Source organism: Narcine bancroftii, chromosome 12 (genome assembly GCF_036971445.1).
Source record: "Narcine bancroftii isolate sNarBan1 chromosome 12, sNarBan1.hap1, whole genome shotgun sequence".
Classification (NCBI taxonomy): Eukaryota; Metazoa; Chordata; class Chondrichthyes; order Torpediniformes; family Narcinidae; genus Narcine; species Narcine bancroftii.
The window spans coordinates 69,063,664-69,085,574 of NC_091480.1; the positions used below are offsets into that span (position 1 = coordinate 69,063,664).

The window sequence follows — 21,911 nt, forward strand, 5'->3', positions numbered from 1 at the left end:
GATGTGAATCCTTTGTCCGCAGTTGCCAACAGCCCGCATCCTACGTATGTACCTCACCTTGAGTCACCAACAACCCACCGCCTGTGTGTTCTTCAGACCCAGAGCTCCTCACTGATCTCCCACCAAGGTCACTGTCCCGTGGGTCATCTCCTCTGCTTCTCCTTTACAAACGCAGGAAGGCCTACCCATTTACTGGTGCCCTGCACCAGTCCTCCACTTCCCCAGAGCCTGCAACCCCTTGTGGCCGCCGCTGATCATAGACACTGCCATCTTGGGCGCAGACCCCACGGTTGCGGAATTTTAAATAAAACTGCCAACAGCTCCTTTGACGGAACTGTGCAGAGATGACAACGGTCAGACTGGGCAGTTGGACCCTGTGGGGAGGTGCTGTGTCTCCACTCCCTGCTCTCCGCAGGCCCACAGCAGTGCTGCCCTTACAACAACTCCGGTTGTTAATGGTCAGCATGGAATTGGTGAACTGAAGAGCCTGTTTCTGTGCAGTTTGACTCCATATTCCCAAAGACCACAAACTGAACAATAACAATTTTTAATTGGTCTTTCTGATGTCATCTTCTTGCCTTCAGGCGCACTCTATCTTGCATTGCAACTCTCATGGACACGAAATCTTGTCTCCTCTGCTGATTCTTGCTGCCATCAGAAGCCTTTGTGATAACCTTCCCACTTAGGATGTGTGTAACTCGCCCACTGGGGTTCTCTGCCTCCCTCGCTGCGCCTTAACCGTAGCACTGAGCTGACATCCGTATGCTTCTGCCTGAGATCGTCACTCTTGCAGCAAGCACAAGCCAAGCCTGGTTCAAGACCAGCAGAAAGTTTTGTCGCCAATGCGCCAAGAACCCAGTTAGTAAAATAACCCCTTGATTCAGATGACTGGATTCAACCAAAGCCCATGAATGTTAACACACAGTTAAAACACAAGGCTGGAGAAACTCAGCTGGTGTACTTTATATAGCAAAGATAAAGACACTTAATCAATATTTCTTTATCTTTGCTGTATAAAGTGAGGTGTGTGACCTTCTGAGTTTCTCCAGCCTTGTGCTTTCACCTCAGTTGCAGTGTCTGCAGATTTCATGTTTTACTACATGGAAGCAGACAGCTCTGGACCAGCACCACAATAGCTGATTGAACTCGCTTCTCTCCATTGACAATCCAGCGGCCTATCGACGCCAGAACTTGCAGAGTTCCTCATTCATTTATTTGGCCTGGAGGAAAAGTGCTTCAGATATCCTTGGAACACATTATGTCATATACCCGAGTGACAGCAATAAAGTGTCCTGTCAGAATTCATACAGTACCTCATCCATGGTTTGTGATCTTAATAAACTAACCAGCATTTTGTACACCATTTGGACCTACTACTGTACTAGTAATATCTTCACTCAATTCTCAGGAAATTTTTCGGCCATCCCACATACACATGCTCGCAATGTATTGGCCCTTTCTCACCACCCCATCCACCAGCTGCTCGACGCTCTCCTTTCCATCATAGCTGGTTACTGACTAGAGATGTCCTCCACAGCAACATCCCAAATCTATCATCAGTCCAGTGTGTGTGCATTTCTCTTCACGTTTCTGTTTCATGAGGCAAGTAAACAGGATGTAGCATCTGGCCAAACATCCTTTATTGATGACAAACAACACTAACAACAATATATTTTTAAAAATCATACCACGCTGTAGTTCTTAAAGATGTATACACATTTAATATAAAGTACAATCCCTGTTATCCAGAATTCAAGCAACCGACAGCCTCAACCAACTGACAAAAATCGTGGAAAATAAGTAAAAAATATAAAAGTGTAAAATTGGCGCCCCCTAGCAGTCAGTTTGCCAATCACACAACATGCAATCTCAAGCAACTGGAAAATTCACTTTTCCGGCATCTACCAATGTCCATAGTTGCCAGATACGAAAGGTTTTACTGTATGCTACAACTTCAGAATCAGAATTTATTGTCAGGAACATGTCACAAAATTTGTTGTTTTGTGGCAGCATCACATTTATATAAACCACCTTACAAAATAAATAGTCAAAGTGTGGTTCATTGATCATTAATAAATCTGATGGCAGCGGGGAATAAGCTTGTGGCGCTGAATACTCATCTTCAGGCTCCTGTACCTTTTCCCTGATGGTAGCAGAGTGAAGAGGGCATGACCTGGGTGGTGGCGGTCTTTGAAGATCGAAGCTGCTTTTTTAAGACACTGCCTCATGCAGATGTCCTCGATGGAGTGGAATCTGGTGCCCGTGATGTCGCAGGCTAAGTTAACAACCCTCTGGGGTTTATCTTGTCCTGAAAGTTGGCACCTCCGTACCTGACAGTGATGCCTGAAGATGATGCTTGGTGTCTCTCTTGGAGTGGAAGAGGGCATTTGCCGTCAGCTGCAAGCAACGTACATTTGACATTTTTGGTCATTAACGGAGCTTGCCGTTTTGTTCTTTGCACTGGACACCCCCAGGACACCAAGTTCCTTTATTAATCCGATATCACCCCAGTTAAATTTCCTTCCCCAATGCCTTTCATTGAAAGCCATCTCTTAGTGTTTAGCATTTTAAATTGAGTGACAGACTGCTTTCTATATTGTGTCAGAGACCTCAGTTCTGTCTTGTTGGAGGCATCCATCTGGTTTTTCACTGTTTGGTTGACACTTTCCTATTACTTTAAAGACTCATTTCTTCACCAGCCCAGAAATGCTCCACAAACAGCCTTAGTTCTGACAGAAATCTTCTCCTACCTCTAGATGACTGAACGATTTATTTGGATCCAGAGAAATGGACTCAAGGTTGTAGAAACCTGGTGAGCGGCAATAGAATGTGAATGGAATCTTTTATTTTTGAAAATCCTCTCACATTGGGAACACACCATGACTAGATTAAAACTCTGACACAACAGATAGGTGTAGGTGTGTGTGTGCACATCACAATCTCTTAGCTCATTTCACACAGCCTTCACTTGACCCACATGCTGGGGGAGTGACTGTCATCCATTGAACTATGCCTTTGGAAGGGGATGAAAGACCATTGGTGCAGATAAAGTATTTGGTGGAGTGCTGCTGCCCTGAGTTAGAGCTACAACTGCACTGGACAACACATTTTTTTCAAAAGGTTTGCTTCCTGAAAAAACATTGGGGATTATGATAGACAACTTCAAGCTGAACACAAAGATCATTTCAGATTTGTTGCATCACATAGGAAGTTGGAGAAACATTAAATTAACTTTTATTGAATTTAGCCTGTTTAATCGCGTCATGAGGCTGACACATTGCGTTAGTTCAACTGACCTAAAAACATTTTGCCGTTTGTACTCAGTATCTGATGCCTCTCACGTCAGTGTCCAACAATAGTCGGCCGGCATTGATGGATTCCAGTTGCCCTGATACCGTTTTTCCATGGTCACAGTGTCCTGGTGAAACCTTTCACCGTGCTCGTCACTGGTGGCACCAAGATTAACTGGGATGAAGTCCAAGTGCGAACGCAGAAAATGAATTTTCAACGGCATGTTGCACTTCCTGGTTTTGTACTTAAAATATGACAGGAAATCACAAAAATAGGTTATATCTAAAAAGTGGTATGTGATGGGAAAATGTGAATGTGATTTCTATGACCTGCAGCCCAAAATCCATAAAATACACCCAAAAGTGCTCAGAAAGCAAAATCTTTGTTGTCCACTACTAACTGTGTCTTGCTGGAGTAAGATGTGACATCAGAACTTGCTGTGTATCATGATGACCAACCCAGAGTGACTTTGCATTAAATCCAGCTGGTTTTCTGAGCCAGCACCAAGTGTCTCGGAATTTCTGGACGCAAGTGTACAATAGGTATGGAGAGATTACATTAGTCATCTTTCTTCAGTCTCGTGGAGGAGAGGGGGTTCTTTATCAATGGAACAGACATTGATGAAGGTGGCTACGGAGTCTTTTCCTGACCATTTTCTTTCCTCCTGCAGTCTCGCTGGAAAATGTGCTGTTAGATGTGAAGGAGATGGGCCACAACATGGAGCTGGTGAAGCGGGAGAGTAGTATGCATGAGCACAATGTGGTGCTGAAGGATTTCCTGTCACAAAATGAAGGGAAGTTGGAAAAAATGCAGCGAGACTCCAAAACTGCACAGGCAAGTAGTATCCAATGCCACTGAGCGTCCTTCCCATGTTAAATTCTATTCTCTGCATTCAGGTTCTCAGCACAAGGCCTTCCACTCCTGTTCAATCTTGAGCCAAAATATATAATAGTTTAAGATTTACCTTGTTTTATTTCTTCTGTGAAATAGTTGTCATTAACATACTGAAATGAATTGTGATTTATGCAAACATATGGGATGAGAAGTTAAGTGAAACATGGAGGTTTGCACACCCTGTGATTGTAGTAAAAAAAGAGAGAAATGCTAGAGGAACCCAGCTGGTCTTGCAGCATCCACAGGAGGTCAAGATACATCACCGATGTTTCATGCCTGAGCCCTTCAAAGAATAAGCAAAGAACAGGAAGACATCAAAATTAAAGATGTGAGAAAGGGGAAGACTGGCTGGGGGAGGAGTCCAGACCAGCAAAAGGTGTTCATTGGGTATGATAAGAGGAGAGGTGAGAATTGATTTTGGCTCTGAGAAAGGAGACAGAGAGGGAAGGGAGAGAGAGGCCAACTAGAGGAAAGGAGATGGAGAAGAAGGGGGGGGTTTCTTTTTTTTTTTCAATTTTTTATTTTTCACACCATAAATCACATTAACCATGATACACATTTTTTCCTTTTCACACATATACAGTGCCATTTTATCCCCCCCCCCTTCCCTCCTCCCATCCCACCCTCCCTACCTCCCCCATCCCGTCCATTTAAGGTACAAAATCTAGGATACATTAAACCAGTCAGACAATGTTGTCATTCAATAAAAATACACCAGAAATTCCACTGAGTCCATTCTTTTCATTTCCTTTTCCTTCCGTTAACTTAGGTAGTGATTGTCCCCGGTAGGTTTTCGCTATTGTGTTTCATGTAAGGCTCCCATATTTGTTCGAATATTTCAATATTATTTCTTAAACTATATGTTATTTTTTCTAATGGAATACATTTATTCATTTCTATATACCATTGTTGTATTTTCAAATTATCTTCCAATTTCCAGGTTGACATAATATATTTTTTTGCTACGGCTAGAGCTATCTTAACAAATCTTTTTTGTGCATTCTCCAAATCAATTCCAAATTCTTTGTTTTTTATGTTACTTAGGAGGAAGATCTCTGGATTCTTTGGTATATTGTTTTCTGTTATTTTATTTAATATCTGATTTAGATCTTCCCAAAATGTTTCTACTTTCTCACATGTCCAGATTGCATGAATTGTTGTTCCCATTTCTTTTTTACATCGAAAACATCTATCAGATACTGTTGAGTCCCATTTATTTAACTTTTGAGGTGTAATGTATAGCCTGTGTATCCAGTTATATTGTATCATACGTAACCTCGTATTTATTGTATTTCTCATCGTTCCAGAGCATAACTTCTCCCATGTTTCCTTTTTTATCTTTATATTTAAATCTTGTTCCCATTTTTGTTTAGTTTTACCATTTGTTTCCTCATTCTCCTTTTCTTGCAGTTTAATATACATATTTGTTATAAATCTTTTGATTATCATTGCATCTGTAATCACATATTCAAAGTTACTTCCCTCTGGCAAACTCAGACTGCTTCCTAATTTGTCCTTCAAGTAGGATCTCAATTGGTAATATGCCAGCGCTGTATCTTGAGTTATATTGTATTTATCTTTCATTTGTTCAAAGGATAATAATCTATTTCCTGAAAAACAATTTTCCATTCTTTTAATCCCTTTTTTCTCCCATTCTCTAAAGGAAAGGTTATCTATTGTAAAAGGGAGTAACTTGTTTTGCGTCAATATTAGTTTTGGTAATTGATAATTTGTTTTATTTCTTTCTACATGAATCTTCTTCCAAATATTGAATAGATGATGTAATACTGGAGAACTTCTATGTTGTACCAATTTTTCATCCCATTTATATAATATGTGTTCAGGTATCTTTTCCCCTATTTTATCTAATTCTAATCTGGTCCAATCTGGCTTTTCCCTTGTTTGATAAAAATCTGATAGGTATCTTAATTGTGCGGCTCTATAATAATTTTTAAAGTTTGGCAGTTGTAAGCCTCCTTGTTTATACCATTCTGTTAATTTATCTAGTGCTATCCTCGGTTTCCCCCCTTTCCATAAAAATTTCCTTATTATTTTCTTTAACTCCTTGAAGAATTTCTCAGTCAGTTGTATTGGCAATGCCTGAAATAGGTATAATATCCTTGGAAAAATGTTCATTTTAATACAGTTTATCCTTCCTATTTTGTTAGTGGTAAATCTTTCCAATGCTCTAAATCGTCCTGTAATTTTTTCATTAGTGGATAATAATTGAGTTTATATAGTTGGCCGAGATTTTTATTTATTTGTACACCTAGGTATCTTATTGCTTGCATTTGCCATCTAAATGGTGATTCCTTCTTAAATTTTGAGAAATCCGCATTATTCATAGGCATTGCTTCACTTTTATTTACATTGATCTTGTAACCCGACACTTCTCCATATTCCTTCAATTTCTTATATAATTCTTTTATTGATAGTTCTGGTTCTGTTAAGTATACTATAACATCATCCGCAAATAAACTGATTTTATATTCCTTGTCTTTTATTTTTATCCCTTTTATATTATTTTCTGTTCTTATCAATTCTGCTAGTGGTTCTATAGCTAACGCAAACAATAAAGGTGATAGTGGGCATCCCTGCCGTGTTGACCTGCTTAAGTTAAATTGCTTTGATACATGTCCATTTACTGTCACTTTCGCCAATGGTCCCTTATATAATGCTTTAATCCAATTAATATACTTCTCCAGTAAACTGAATTTTTGCAATATTTTGAACAAATAATTCCATTCTACTCTGTCAAAGGCCTTCTCTGTGTCTAAAGCAACTGCTACTGTTGGCGCTTTATTCCCTTCTACTGCATGAATTAAGTGAATAAATTTACAAATATTGTCTGTTGTGCGTCTTTTTTTGATAAATCCAGTTTGGTCTAGATTTACCATTTTCGGTACCTGCTCTGCTAATCTGTTTGCTAATAGTTTAGCTATTATCTTATAATCTGTGTTAAGTAAAGATATTGGTCTATATGACGCTGGTGTGAGTGGATCTTTCCCTTGCTTTAGTATTACTGTAATTATTGCTGTTTTACATGAATCTGGTAAGCTTTGTGTTTTATCAATCTGGTTGATTACTTCCAGGAGGGGCGGAATTAATAAGTCTTTAAATGTTTTATAGAATTCTATTGGGAATCCATCCTCTCCTGGTGTCTTATTATTTGGTAATTTTTTTATTATCTCTTGTATTTCTACTATTCCAAATGGCTCTGTTAATTTATTTTGTTCCTCTATTTGGAGTTTTGGTAGTTCAATTTTAGTTAGAAATTCATCTATTTTCCCTTCTTTCCCTTCGTTTTCAGTTCGGTATAATTGTTCATAGAATTCTCTAAAGTTTTCCTTAATTTCTTTTGGATTATATGTAATTTGTTTGTCTTTTTTCCTTGATGCCAATACCATTTTCTTAGCTTGTTCTGTCTTAAGCTGCCATGCTAGGATTTTGTGCGTTTTTTCACCTAGTTCATAATATTTCTGTTTTGTCTTCATTATATTCTTCTCCACCTTATATGTTTGTAGTGTTTCATATTTTATTTTTTTATCCGCCAATTCTCTTCTTTTAGTTGTATCTTCCTTCATTGCTAATTCTTTTTCTATATTTACTATTTCCCTTTCCAACTGCTCTGTTTCCTGATTACTTATTATTTGCCCTCTAATGAATGCTTTCATTGCATCCCATAGTATAAACTTATCTTTCACTGATTTCGTATTTATTTCAAAATACATTTTAATTTGTCTTTCAATAAATTCTCTAAAATCCTGCCTTTTAAGTAACATGGGATTTAATCTCCATCTATACATTCTTGGAGGGATGTCCTCTAACTTTACTGTCAATATTAAGGGTGAATGGTCCGATAGTATTCTAGCTTTATATTCTGTTTTTCTTACTCTATCTTGCATACGAGCTGATAACAAAAATAGGTCTATTCTTGAGTATGTTTTATGTCTAGCTGAGTAATATGAATATTCCTTTTCCTTTGGGTGTTGTTTCCTCCATATATCCAAAAGTTGCATTTCTTCCATCGATTTAATTATAAATTTGGTTACTTTGTTCTTTCTGTTAATTTTTTTCCCAGTTTTGTCCATATTTGAATCCAAATTCAGGTTGAAATCCCCTCCTATTAATATGTTCCCTTGCGTATCTGCTATCTTCAAAAAGATATTTGCATAAACTTTTGATCTTCTTCGTTAGGTGAATATACATTGAGTAGATTCCAAAACTCCGAATATATCTGACATTTTATCATTACATATCTCCCTGCTGGATCTATTATTTCCTCTTCTATTTTAAATGGCACATTTTTACTAATTAATATAGCTACTCCTCTTGCTTTTGAATTATACGATGCTGCTGTTACGTGTCCTACCCAATCTCTCTTTAATTTCTTGTGCTCCAATTCAGTTAAATGTGTTTCTTGCAGAAATGCTATATCAATTTTTTCCTTTTTCAGTAAATTTAGCAGTTTCTTCCTTTTAATTTGGTTATGTATTCCATTAATATTTAAAGTCATATAGTTCAACGTAGCCATTTTATACTTTGTTTATCTTCCCTTTCCGTTTCTCCATCATTACCTTTCCTTCTTATCCATTTCTGTTTTCTTGTTTTGAACCCTTTATAAGACAACATTCCTAAAACATCAAACATTTTCCTTATTCTCCTATTTAAAACTTATTTAGCCCCAATCTCCCCTTCCCCTCCTGAGTTGTCCTTTATCCCTTGTCAGACAACCACATCTCCCCTCTCCATTTGGATTTGCGAATTCACTCGCAAGCGTCAGCTGATTTTGCAGTGACCGTAACTCCTCCCCACCCAGCCCCCCCCAGAAAAGATTTCACTTTTCATATGTAACAAAGGTCACTCTTTTAATTCCCTCCTTATTCCCTCTATTCCATTTCCTTCCCTTATTAATTCTTGTCTATACTCTCTATATTTTCCTCTAAATACGGATACATTCATGTATGCACACTATACATATACACACATATACCTCTTTACCCACATACATATAAATCGTGGTCATTTTTACTCTTATTACATGTCTTCATCTCTCTGCTTGTTTTGTAGTTGTTCTGCAAATTTCCTTGCTTCCTCTGGATCCGAGAATAGTTTTTTTTCCATAAGATCGTTTTCGCTGTATTGAACTCCTTCCTCTTCTTCAGGAGTTCAAAACTTATGTGTCTTTTTAGTTCGCAGTCTTTTGTACTCTCGTTACACGTCTTCATCTCTCAGTCTATTTTGTAATTGTTCTGCAAATTTTCGTGCTTCCTCTGGATCCGAGAATAGTCTGTTTTGTTGTCCTGGAATAAATATTTTCAATACCGCTGGATGCTTTAGTATAAATTTATACCCTTTCTTCCATAAAATCGCCTTTGCTGTATTGAACTCCTTTCTCTTCTTCAGGAGTTCAAAACTTATATCTGGATAAATGAAGATTTTTCACCCTTTGTACTCCAGTGGCTTGTTGTCCTCTCTTACTTTTTCCATTGTTTTCTCCAGTACTTTTCTCTTGTAGTATATCTTAGGAATTTTACTAAAACAGATCTTGGCTTTTGTTGTGGTTGTGGTTTAAAGGCCAATGCTCTATGTGCCCTTTCTATTTCCATTTCTTGCTGTAGTTCTGGACATCCTAGGATCCTGGGGATCCAATCTTTTCTAAACTCTCTCATATTCTTGCCTTCTTCATCTTCCTTAAGGCCCACTATCTTTATGTTATTTCTTCTGTTATAATTTTCCATTATATCTATTTTCTGAGCTAACAGCTCTTGTGTCTCTTTAACTTTTTTATTAGATTCCTCTAATTTCTTTTTTAAGTCCTCTACCTCCATTTCTACTGCTGCTTCTCGTTCTTCCACCTTGTCCATTCTTTTTTCCATTTCTGATAAGGTCATATCTATTTTATTCACTTTCTCTTCTGTATTGTTTATTCTTTTTCTTAAATCATTAAATTCTTGCGCTTGCCATTCTTTAAATGACTCCATGTATTCTTTAATAAGAGAAAGTATGTTGTTCTTCAGTATGTGGGTGGTCTCAGTCTGGCAGTTAAACCAAGGCACCATCTTTGTGGACTCCAAAGATACCTTGCCACTAAGCACAGAAGCCTTGCCTTTAGCTAACTTTTATCCCCAGCCATTTATCTACTGGATGGAGTTCAATCTGGATAAGTGTGAGGTGATGCATTTTGGAAGGACAAATCAGCAGCCTAAGCACAGGGTTAATGGTCAGATACTTAACAGTGTGGATGAACAGAAGGGCCTTAGGCTCCAAATCCATACACCCCTCAATGTCGCCACACAGATTGACAGGCCTGTTGGACATTGGGCTTCATTAATGAGGGATTGAATTCAGGGGTAGAGAGGTCATGTTCCAACTCTACAAATCTCTGGTGAGACCACACTTAAGAGTGTTGTGTTCAGTTCTGGTCATTATAGGAAGGATGTGTAAGCTATGGTGAGGGGCAGAGGAGATTCACCAGGATGTTTTCTGGATTTGGAAACAAGTCTTATGAGGCAAGGTTAGCAGAGCTAGGACTTTTCTCTTTGGAGCATAGAAGGATGAGAGGAGACGTAATAGAGGTCTGCAAGATTCTGAGAGGCATAGATAGGGTGGACAGCCAGTGCCTGTTTCCCAGGGCAGGATCAGCAAACACCAGAGGACATGTGTACAACGTGAAGGGAGGGAAGTTTAGGGGAGACATCAAGGGTAAGTGTGGGGGCCTGGAATGCCGGGGATGGTGGAGGCTGGATCACTGGGGGCATTTAAGAGTCTCTGAGACAGACACATGGTTAGAAGAAAAATAGAGAGTTATGGGGTAGGGTGCATAGATGATACTTTCATTATGCTAATATATCCTAATTTCAAAGTATCATCTTCCAAAAGCCTGAGCTACGATTTTCCGAATTAATCCAATAAAACCAACTCTGTGGCTGTTACTTTATGTAGCTTTAATTCGTTGATATAACAGATAAACATTTTGCATAGCTTTGCTTCAAGACTTGAATAACAAAGGATTTACTGTATGATATAGATATAAAAAGTCTAAGAAGATACAAATTATATCAAAAGCTTTTAAAGAGATACACAAACTTTAAAGAGGTACACAATTCAAAGAAAAATTTCTCGTGCTCCCTTCGCATCTTGTAGAATGGGAGCAAGCTGGTAGTGGCTGGGCGGATGTTACATCACAATCACTATGGTAACACTACAAACACTAGTTCTCTTAACAAGACAGCCACAAAAATAACTGAGAATCAAAAACACAAAGTTTTAACCTTTACAGGGAGGGTTTAGTATTTTTTACGGTATATATGGGTCAGCACAACATCGAGGGCCGAAGGGCCTACTCTGTGCTGTAGTGTTCTCACTGTCCAAGAGTTTCCTGAGTCTGAAGAATGGCGACGGTTCCAAGGTCTTGCGCTCCTTCCTCCTCTTCAATTCTCAGGATAAACTGTTCACAGGCTGCGGACATGGACCAAGGCCACATGTGCCACTGAAACGACCTTGCTTTCCCTTTATGTACTCCCTGAAAAATCTGGTGGCTTGGGTTGGCTGACAAAGATCATTGTAGGGCGGTGGGGGGGGGGAGTTAAATTAAGGGATGTGGGTCAGTGGTTGGGATGGAAGAGGGGGTGCCAGGTTTTGTGAGGTTGTTGGGCCTGGACATTACCCCTCCATAAATCTTCATCCGCGAAGCCAAGCCAAAGAAAGAAAGAAAGAAAAGATGCTGTGGGTGGGCCTTGCACCACTAACATGGGTGTGGGCGTGGAGGACAGTGATGAGAGAACTGGTAAATGAATGATTTATAGAAGCTGACCTGAGCCCAGCTCCCACTCTTAGTCTGTTGGCCTGCTCAGAGAGGCTCCCTTTAAAAAGCATGCCTGAGAGTGTTTCTACACATGTGACCCACAGACATTTCCCATATGTTTCCATAAACTAGAACCCATTTTAATTGGAAATCCCAAAGTGGTGGCCAGAACTGCCATTGGATGCAACTGTGAACCTCTCGGATCTTCCGTTTGCACATCAGATGTATGGAGAATGTGGAGCAAATATAGAGTTTTAAGAGAAAAGCAAAAAAATGGGTATGGAGTTCAGGCACCATTATATCATTGAGTATGATTTCAGATGCATTGCCAGAGGACATACATAACATCACATACAACCCTGAGATTCCTTTTCCCTGTGGGCCAGGCAGAATTACCACTAATTGGTAGTGCAAAAAATAAACTGTCCATAGTGTAAGCATGCAAACAAATAAAAGAACTGTGAACAGATAATGAATGTAAACAAACTGACTGTGTAATACAGAGAGAGAGAGAGCAAAGAAAATCAATCAAGTGCACAAGTCAGAGTCCTTAAATGAGTCCCTGATTGAGTTTGTTGTTGAGGAGACTGATGATGGAGGGGGAGCAGCTGTCCCTGAACCTGGTGGTGCGAGTCTTGTGGCCCCGAGACCTCTTTCCTGATGGCAGCAGTGAGAACAGAGCGTGTGCTGGGTGATGTGGGTCCATGATGAATGCTGCTGCTCTCCGACGGCAGCGTTCCCTATAAATGTTCTCGATGGTAGGGAGGGTTTTGCCTGTGATGTCCTGGGCTGTGTCCACTACCTTGTGCAGGGCTTTCCACTCAGAGGTATTGGTGCCCCTCACCAGACCGTCATGCAGCTGGTCAGCACAGCTTCCACTGCACCTCTGTAGAAATTTGCTGGGGTTTCTGGTGTCATACCGAACCTCCACAAACTCCTGAATGTGGAATTGTCACAAAGGGCTGAATGACCTCTCCTATTCCAATGTTTCCAATTCTAGAACATTCTAGATAGTCGATTACCAACAGGGTAATTTTTGATGGTTAAGTAGAACTTGATCCAATTTCCATTATTTCAAAGAAAATTGAACTTTTTTCTAACGATGCTGCAATGTTTCTCCTAATATTTTGCTTGTAATTATGTCTTGGAAATGAATCTGCATTCACAGAGTTAACAACTCAAGCAGGAGGGGGGTCACTGATTTCTAAAGGAGTTTGCTGTTTTTTTTCCAAGAGTTGCGGCACAAATTGAACAATAGATTGCAGAATCACACCCTGGTACAGGATATGTAAAATAAATTGTGAAGTGGGTGTTCCTCACTGTCCTGCACTCCAGGTTTAGCAGAGAATCCTTGAATAATTCTTCCCTGAAGGGTGGGGAAAAAAAACTCGGACAAAATGGAATGTGTGGGAAAATGTTGCAGACTTCAGAGAACTCGGCAGCCAAGTTTTTGAATAAACATTATTGGTGAGAAAGTGAGGGAAAGACTGTAAGGAAACCTCAAAAAAACAACAGTGAGGCGGTCATTAACTCTTGACATTTTGAAATAACGCCCAGTTGCTTGATCCCTGACCTTTCAAATTTACTGGCAAGTGAGTGCAAGATGGCTGCTGCTTTTAAAGAAAGGCTGACTGTTGTTGTAAATGTAACTTGGTGGAGGTGGAAGGTTAATGAGACGGCACCTAATTTCCTTTCTGCCCTCCGCAGGAAGCGTACAACAAAGTGGTTGAGTATTTTGGAGAAAATCCCAAGACTACACCCCCATCTGTCTTCTTCCCAGTCTTTGTCCGGTTTGTGAAGTCCTACAAGGTAAGTGCTTCGAGCTGTACCCCTCCCTTTGCATCTGTTTATAGATACATATGTAAGATACATAACCAACGTTTCAGGCTTGAACCCTTCATCGAGGTATGTCAAAATATCGGCAGGCACCAAAGCAAAATGGTGGGGGAGGGAGGCGTGGGGGAAGAGCACAGTCCCACAGGTAATAGGTGGATAGGGCACAGCAGTGACCAGCGAGCAGGGGGAGGGGGGATAGCTCTATGAATGGAGAGGGAAGGGGGTGGAGGGCTGTAGGGAAGAAGACAGAGGGAGGGAGGTTGGGGAGTGGGCTAGCAGAAACCGGGGAAGTCAACGTTAATGCCGTCTGGTTGGAGAAGACCCAGACGGAAAATCAGGTGTTGCTCCTCCAATTTACGGGTGGTCTTGGTTTGTCAGTACCTGAGGCCATAGACAGACGTGTCAGCGTGGGAGTGGGGACACGGAATTGAAGTGGATGGCCACTGGGAGATCCCTGTTGCTGATGCGGATGGAGCGAAGGTGCTCAGCGTGGAGACTTGTTTTGAGATGCCACCCAAGGTTCAGGCAGCAGTGTGATCAGTGTCTTTGGCCTTGGCATTATTTACCCAGACTAATATGGGAAGGGGAGATGGTAAGTAAGTATGTAAATGAAGGGGGTGGAGTTAAGGGCTGGGAGGGGCCAAGAATGATGGTGCACTGAACAAATATTGGTGGTAGAGATGGAGTGGTGAGACGTGTCGAGGAGGAGAAAGCCTGGCATGGCGGGGGGGGGGGGGGGGGGTGCATGTGCCAGTAAGATGAAAACGGGTAAATGACAGATGGAAACAGTGAAACCAGACTAGACTAGGAGTTGCCTGAAATTTTTAAAATTGAATATTGATGCTGTTGACTTTTAGGCCAGAATGCCATTCTTTGTTTGGTTTCATCCTGGATGAGGCCTAGGACGGACAGGCCTTTCTGGGAATAATGAGAGGAATTAAAATCACCGGTGATCAGGAATTCTAGCTGGCATCCGAGTACAGGGCACAGGTTCTCAGCAAATGAAATCACAATATGGGCTGTCTTCAGCTGAGACTCGCAGCCTGGAATTACCTCAGAAATAATATAAACTAAGATTTTTTAAAAATCTCCTCAAGCACTAGTATTTGTCCTTTAAGCAGAGAAGGTTAAGGGGAGATTTCATAGAGGGTGTTGATGGAGTAAGTGGGGAGAGATTTTCCCCTGGCAGGAGACTGTGGTAAGAGTAAAACATGAAGGTCTGTAGACCCCATAGTTGAAGTAAAAACATGACTCTGGAGAAACTCAGCAGGTCAAACAGTGCCTTTATGTAGCTAAGATAAAGATACAGAGCCAACGTTTCAGGCTTGAGCCCTTCATCAAGGTGTGGACAAAATGTGAGAGTGAAGGAGATACTGGAAATTCGAGAACACAGGTTCAACTCATTGACCCAAGGGCCAGACAACAGCATCTTAAATGTGGAAAGATGTACGAGTTGGATAGTACCTTGGCACAGTGGGTTCAATCCTGCCCTCCAGCGCTGTGTGGAGTTTGCTCGTTCTTCTTGTGGCTGTGTGGATAACCCCCATCGTGTGCCCTGGTTAAGTGGGTTAATCAGTTCCTGTGAATTGTTCTTCAAGTGTAAGTGAGTGGTAGAATCTTGGGGGGTGGGGGGGCGGGCGGGCAGAGTTGATGGGAATGTGGAGAGAATTTTTTTTTTAGATAGAATTAATGTAGGATTCATGTGAATGGTTGCTTGCTGGTCAACACAGACTGAAAGGGTCTGTTTCTCTGCTCTCCATGACCCTGCCAAAAAGGACAGGGGAAACAGATGCAACAGTAACTTTCAAAAAAGGGAAGAGAAAAAAAAATTCAGGATTATGTGAAAAAGAAAGGGCAGAGATATTGGGATTCAATAGATTGCTTTTTGTGGACTAAGCATTGGCATGATGGGCTGAATGGCCCCTTTTGCTGCTGGATTCTGTCAATGGGTTATGAGCGTTGCCTTTTGAGAGCCACAGGAGGGCAGAATGAACACCTTCCAATACACCATTTAGTGAGGGATAAGCTGTGGAGATGAGGAATGTGAAGGTTTCATCTTCCAATCTGTTTGCAGGACGCGGAACAGGAAAATGAGCTGAGGAAAAAGCAGGAACAAGCTTTGAGGGAGAAGATGCTTGCACGGGAAGCCAAGCTTCAACAGGATCAGAAGGTAAATAACATAACACTTTAATCTCACCGCTGCACTACAAATCGCTTTAACCTCCACATTTCACAGCCTGGTGACCAAATATATTGGAAGCGGGTGGGGGGGGGGGAGGGTAGGGGCTGTGTGGGGAGGAGAGGGGGCAAGGGTAGATCAGATCGCATACTGTTACAAACATTGCCTTCAGACAGAGTTGTCATGAGCATTACCTTTGCCCGAAGTGTCCCTTACAGTCAGAGAAAGAGAAGCAAAAGAGCATCCCCTCAGAGACACCAAGTGTCCCTGGATTCGCCTCCCGCCGCCCCTGCAGCCACACAGACTCCTGTTCGATCCATCAGCCACCCCAAGCTCCATCAATTCATATCTTACATTGAATCTTTGCATTCCAAGTTGGACCCAGGGTCTTCATTTCAAAATGCAAAGTCTTGTAATGACTGACTCAATGCAATTCAATGGACCATAACCTTGTGTTATTTGTAAATAGAACGAAACAGTTTGAATACATGGTTTGATTGTTGCACCATCTATCATTTAGCGAGCAGCATTGAATGCATGACTGTAATCTTGTGCCAAGTTCTTTGGATGATGTGGTGAAGCCTGGGTAGTTTTTATTTGACTTGGACACAAATTTGTAATCTCTTCAAAGCTTGTTTTATATCCCCAGCACATTTCACTACTTCCAGTTGGCTTCCGTCACGGCCTTTAGTTTTGTCTTCTCGGCATTCATCCCTGCCCTGCATTAAAGGCGGCCTTGTTTCTCGCAGTCTCCGTGCCAGAGGAACAAACGGCAGCATCAGGAGCTCATTGCTGAGTTGCGAAAGCGACAGGTCAAAGATCACCCGTCAGTGTACGAGGGGAAAGATGGAGCCATTGAAGACATCATCACAGGTAAATCCTGAGGATACGTCTAGGGTCAGATCAGATACTGGAGACGCTGTTTTGAGGCTAAGCGGCCACATTTGATTCAGTTCCAGTGAGTTTCTTGGATTACTTTCCTGAGCCGTTTGTCAAAGCCACCGACCTTAATTTTCTTGTGGTAAACGTAACCTGGCTGCATCACGCGAGTGCCAAGATGTCTTGTTTAAGTGGTATTTCCTTTATTCAGCTTGAACCAATCACCTTGTTTAACCGCTTGCCTGCATGGCTAAGCATTGTGCTTGAATATTAATCCAGCCTTCTGATTTGCTGCTAAGTGGTGCTTGGGAGTTACAGGCTTGACCTGCTCACCATGCATGTCTGTGCTCCTGCACAGGGCTGAGGGACATGGGCCAATCCTGCCCCATGTAGACTTCAGAGGGGAAAGGCTCAGCTTGTCTTTGAAATCTGTCCAAGAGTCCCTGCCTGTGTCTCAGACTCTGAAGCCTCAATCAGCTGTGGTCTCAAGGTTCCTTTATTGTCATGTAATAAAAACAGTGCAATATTACACGGAATTTGTCTTCTCTGCTGTAAGGCAGAACAGATTCGACATAGCAAAAATTGCCTGAAACGCCTCTTATAGCCAGAGAAAGAGGGGAAAAAGAGAGTGTCCCCCCCCCCACCCCACCCAGAGTCACCGAATGTCCGTGGATTTGCCTTCAGCTCTTCCACGGCCCCCGCAGCCGCACGGTCCAAACCATCAGCAGCCCAAGCTCCAGATCCGAACCTCACCCCAGACTAATAAGCTGATTTCCCCTTTTACTAGCCCCTGCTGTGTATGAGGGTGACAGCATTTCCACTTGATGTCGCTCCCGTTAATGATTCTGTGTCCAAGGGTCAAAGTTTCTCAAGTGAAAGTGTAAGTCAGCCGGGGACCGGGGGTAGACCAGCAAGCAGGGTGAGTGAGAAGCAACAGAATATCCACAGGGTGAAAGATGAGAGGCCAGCCAGGAGCAGATGGGACAGTTACGTTTACAGGTAACAAAGAAGGAAACAAGCAGCCCAGTTCCTCTTCAATCCAAGAGTCCGGATGGACTTCCTGCTACACCTTCTTCAAGGCTTTCACATGGGTCCTACCTCCTGTAAAGGTGCTTTTGAATACCATCCTCTCTTGTTCTCTGATTTTTTACTTTTAGAAAGTAGAGAATGAGGTTGAGAGTGTAATGAACCCTTCTGTACACAAGGTTCATGGAATGGCTAAGTTTTTTTTCCTGAATCGGCAGCCAGCTAATATAACACGATATGAATCCAGAGATAGAATTATAGGGTTGCAGCTCCATTGCCTTCTGCAGTAGTCGCCCTGGGCTTGGGATGATTCTGATCAAGCGTCTTTCATTACCAGTGAGACTGTTCCATCCTTCTGTGTTCTTTCATAATTCCATAATTATAATTTTAGAAGGGGCGGCACGGTTGGCGAAGCGGTTAGCGCAATGCCTTTACAGCGCCAGCAACCCGGGTTTGAATCCCACGCTGTCTAGAAGGAGTCTGTACGTTCTCCCCGTGCCTGCATGGGTTTTCCCCCGGAGGCGCCGGTTCCCCCCCCCCCCAACCATTCGAAACGAACCGGGGGGGGTTGTAGGTGAATTGGGTGTAATTGGGAAGCACGGACTTGAGGGCCGGAAGGGCCCGTTACCGCGCTGTAGGTCTAAATTAATTTTTTTTAAATTCAGCACTGATCCAAATGCTGGTTTCTCTGACGAAGGTTTCATCTTCTGTTGCATGTGTTAATTTTTTTTTACATAATGACGCTGTTCCCAGTGCTATCATTTCATGTGGTTTCTTTTTCTTACCCGTCCCAACCCTTCTGCTTCTTTCTCCCTCTCCTCTATTCCTTCCTTCCCTCTCTCCTGCATAATCTTTTCCCTGCAGTTCTGAAGAGTGTGCCCTTCACAGCCCGAACTGCTAAACGTGGCTCCCGGTTCTTCTGTGAAACGACATTGTGTGAAGAGTCCAATTGTTAATGTTTCTGCAGCTGTGACAGGTGCATAACTTTCTTTTATCTCCTTCTCGTTGTGTTGCTATTGTATTTGTAGCTCATTTTCTGATCCATTTGAGAGTCTTCCTTGTAGAATTTCTCCAAAAAAAACCCTTTTATTGTATCTCCCTGTTGCAGAACATGGCAAAACTTAGGGACAGTCTAAGTGGCTAGCTAAAGCAAAGATTTAGTTAGAACTGGCTGCACCCCTGAGACCGAAGCTTGGGTTGAGAGGAGAACTGGCGGGATGGGTTGAAGTGGGGAATGGGTATATCCCCCTGGTAACCACTGCAAGGAGGTATTAATTGTGACCAGGATGTTGTCCTGTCAGTTCCTGTGGTGATGCAGCTTATGAGGCAAGTGTTCCAGGTAGGCCTGGGAATTATGTTCCGTCTTTCTGTAGGGTCTGATCTCATCGTTTCTTATGTTCATTCTCTTCATACAATCATTTTCACCAGCCTCTGCTTTTCCTATCCCAGGAATTAAATGTGTGTCTAGAATGAAAAAAAGCAATTCCAGTTCCCCGCGAGATTGTCTCCTCGCTTCCACACCCTGTCATTCCAGCTGAAACTGGCAATCACACGATTCATTTCCTTCACTTCTTGGAAATGTATTTAATCCATCCACTTCATTTTCTTCATTCCCTTACTGCAAGGGAAGACTGGGAGATCGCTTCGCTGAGCTCCTCGACTCTGCTGCAATAGCGGGGATCTCCCAGTGGCACCCATTTCAATTCCCCGTCCCTTTCTCTTGCCAACACATCTGCCCATGGTCTCATCCACTGCCAGACTGAGACCATCCGCAAGTTGGAGGAGTAATACCTCATCTTACCCTCCAATTGGATGGCAATAACGTCAACTTCTCTGTCTTTCATTAAACCCCCACCCCCTTGCTTCCCCGTCCTCTCTCCATTCCCTGTCTCCTTTCGCACAGACAGGATCGATTCAACCTCGTCCCTTATCATATCTAATGAACACCTTTGGTTGGTCTGGATTCCTCCCCCATTGTTTGAATCCTGAGACTTCCTGATATATCCTGCTTCTGCCTCTTCTGATTTTCTTCCATGAAGAAGGGCTCAGGCCCAAAAGGTTGCCCATATAATCTTTGTCTCCTAGAGATGTTGAAGAGACCAGCTGAGTTCCTCCAGCATTGCGTTGTTTTTACTACAATCACAGCGTCTGCAGCCCATCATGTTTCTCTGCTATTGTACGAGCCTGGCATCCCTGCTGAGTTGCTTTGCTTTGTCATTAATTGCTTCTTCCTGGGCAACCAGCACAATGAAGTCCCTGGTGCCAAAGGCCTTTTACTCTTCTCTTTGCTTTTTCTCCTATAGATCTTAGAAAACAACCGTTCCGACGTGCCGATGCAGTGATGCGACAAGGATGGAAAGACCCCTGAAGAAAATACTTGGGTGGGATCAGAGGGATGGGGGAAAGTGGTGAAATTGGGACCAAAACCAACATTATTTCATGCTGAGAAGCATCTTGGGATGAACCTTGTATTGACACACAGAAATAAGGAATTTCGTGATTGCGTATCTTCTAATCCACTCCACGTGGACACCTGCGATACGGCCTTGTGCGGAGAAAAGCCTTGGGAGAGCAAAGCAAGAACACGCCTGCCTGTTTTTTTTGATATGGGGTGGTTGAAGTAAACTTTTACTTTGAACCATCCGCAGTACTTGGTCACTGTCGAACCAATGAAAGTTACCCTATAATGCATTTGACATCCCAACGTAGAGTTTGGATGGGAAGAGTGTATCCTTTAATGGGATTGAAAAAAGACTTGAAGAGAAGTGTTGTCCATCCTGTCAAACGAGGAGCACCGTGAAAATTGAATGCCTTTCCGCATCAGTATTATGACGGGTTTTTTTCTCTCTCTGTGCTTGTAGTTGTGATTAATTTAAGATATTTTTCTGCTATTACTATAGAATTGGCCTCTGGCAACTCCAAAGGACCCTTTGCCGTCTGTTGTAAAATGGCGGCTGCCGCCTTTGGCGTAGGAATTTGTCTGCGGCATTTGCGCTAAGTGCACAATGTGGCAATGTATTTTTGTCTTAACGCTTTGACTTTTCAGAAGCGAACTTCAACGTGCATAGCAACAAGCAACACTAGACAAGTTTGTACCCCACTGTTTGCTCGCATGGATTGTAAACCCACGTGGAACTTCTGAGCATTTCCAGCTATTAAGCTCTCTCGGCATATGGGTTTACTTGAGAGCCACTTTCCGAATGGGGACCAAGGCTTCGGTTACTCTCGCAGCTTATTAAGTACGGGAGGATTTTTAAAAAAGGAGCAAGAGTTTTCCTTCCATTCTGTTCAGGTGCGCTCAATGAGGAGAAAATTCAGGCCTTCGGAATCCATCCAGACATGAATGTAAAGGCACGTTTCCCTTGGTGAATCAAGCTCGTTTTGTATTAGCTTGAGGTATTCATTCCTTTGGAGATGCTCAAAGATCAGCCAGATGAGAATCGTTACCACAAATCTAAAACTTTACATCCAGTCCATTTTCTTATCGCTGCTACAATGTTCTAGGGTTAAACTTTTGGCCAAGGAGCGGTTACATTGGATGCAATTTTTTTAGAGGGGTGGGAACTGATTAGCAGTGTTTAACAGGGTAGTTTCCAGTTAATAAACTGCTGCACATTCCTGACCCAATATGTCCAGTCCTGGTTTAAAGTAACCGGGGAGTCCTGAGAGAAATCCGAATCAGCTCAATTTAGGTCATTCTTAATGCAGCCTCTCCATTTGGAACTAATGGGAGTTGGATAGGCTCCTTGCAACCGACTGGTCCGTTGTTAGCTTTCCCATTCGTGCTCCTTTGCAGTGTTGTGGTTTCCAGTGAAAGATTTTGGATCCTCTATTATAGCAACACTTGCCTTTCAAAGCCAAATGCCCTTCATGCCACAATGGGCCTGGCATTTCCCACCTTGCACTACTGCCTCGAGCACTGTCAGTGTCAGGCCTGTCAGGGTCGTGCCAAGTTCAACCATCTCCACTGAGCTCATTTAAATGAAGTATCTCTCCTGC

The 21,911-nt window shown here is 42.2% G+C and overlaps 1 protein-coding gene across 2 annotated transcripts in view; it reads left to right on the forward strand.

Moving 5' to 3' along the window:
- The window catches only part of LOC138747473 (formin-like protein 3), a 168,774-nt gene that overhangs the window by 146,828 nt on the left and 35 nt on the right, over positions 1 to 21,911 (forward strand). Inside the window, exons 22-26 of one of the 2 annotated variants that reach the window (XM_069906721.1) lie at positions 3,962 to 4,125; positions 13,700 to 13,801; positions 15,903 to 15,998; positions 16,757 to 16,880; positions 20,216 to 21,911. The exon at positions 20,216 to 21,911 is cut by the window's right edge and continues 35 nt beyond it. In XM_069906721.1, coding sequence (XP_069762822.1) covers positions 3,962 to 4,125; positions 13,700 to 13,801; positions 15,903 to 15,998; positions 16,757 to 16,880; positions 20,216 to 20,280 — 551 coding nt within the window. In that variant the 3' untranslated portion in view covers positions 20,281 to 21,911. Of the gene's footprint in view, positions 1 to 3,961; positions 4,153 to 13,699; positions 13,802 to 15,902; positions 15,999 to 16,756; positions 16,881 to 20,215 lie in introns of those variants that run through there. The other variant, XM_069906719.1, reaches the window with a different exon arrangement.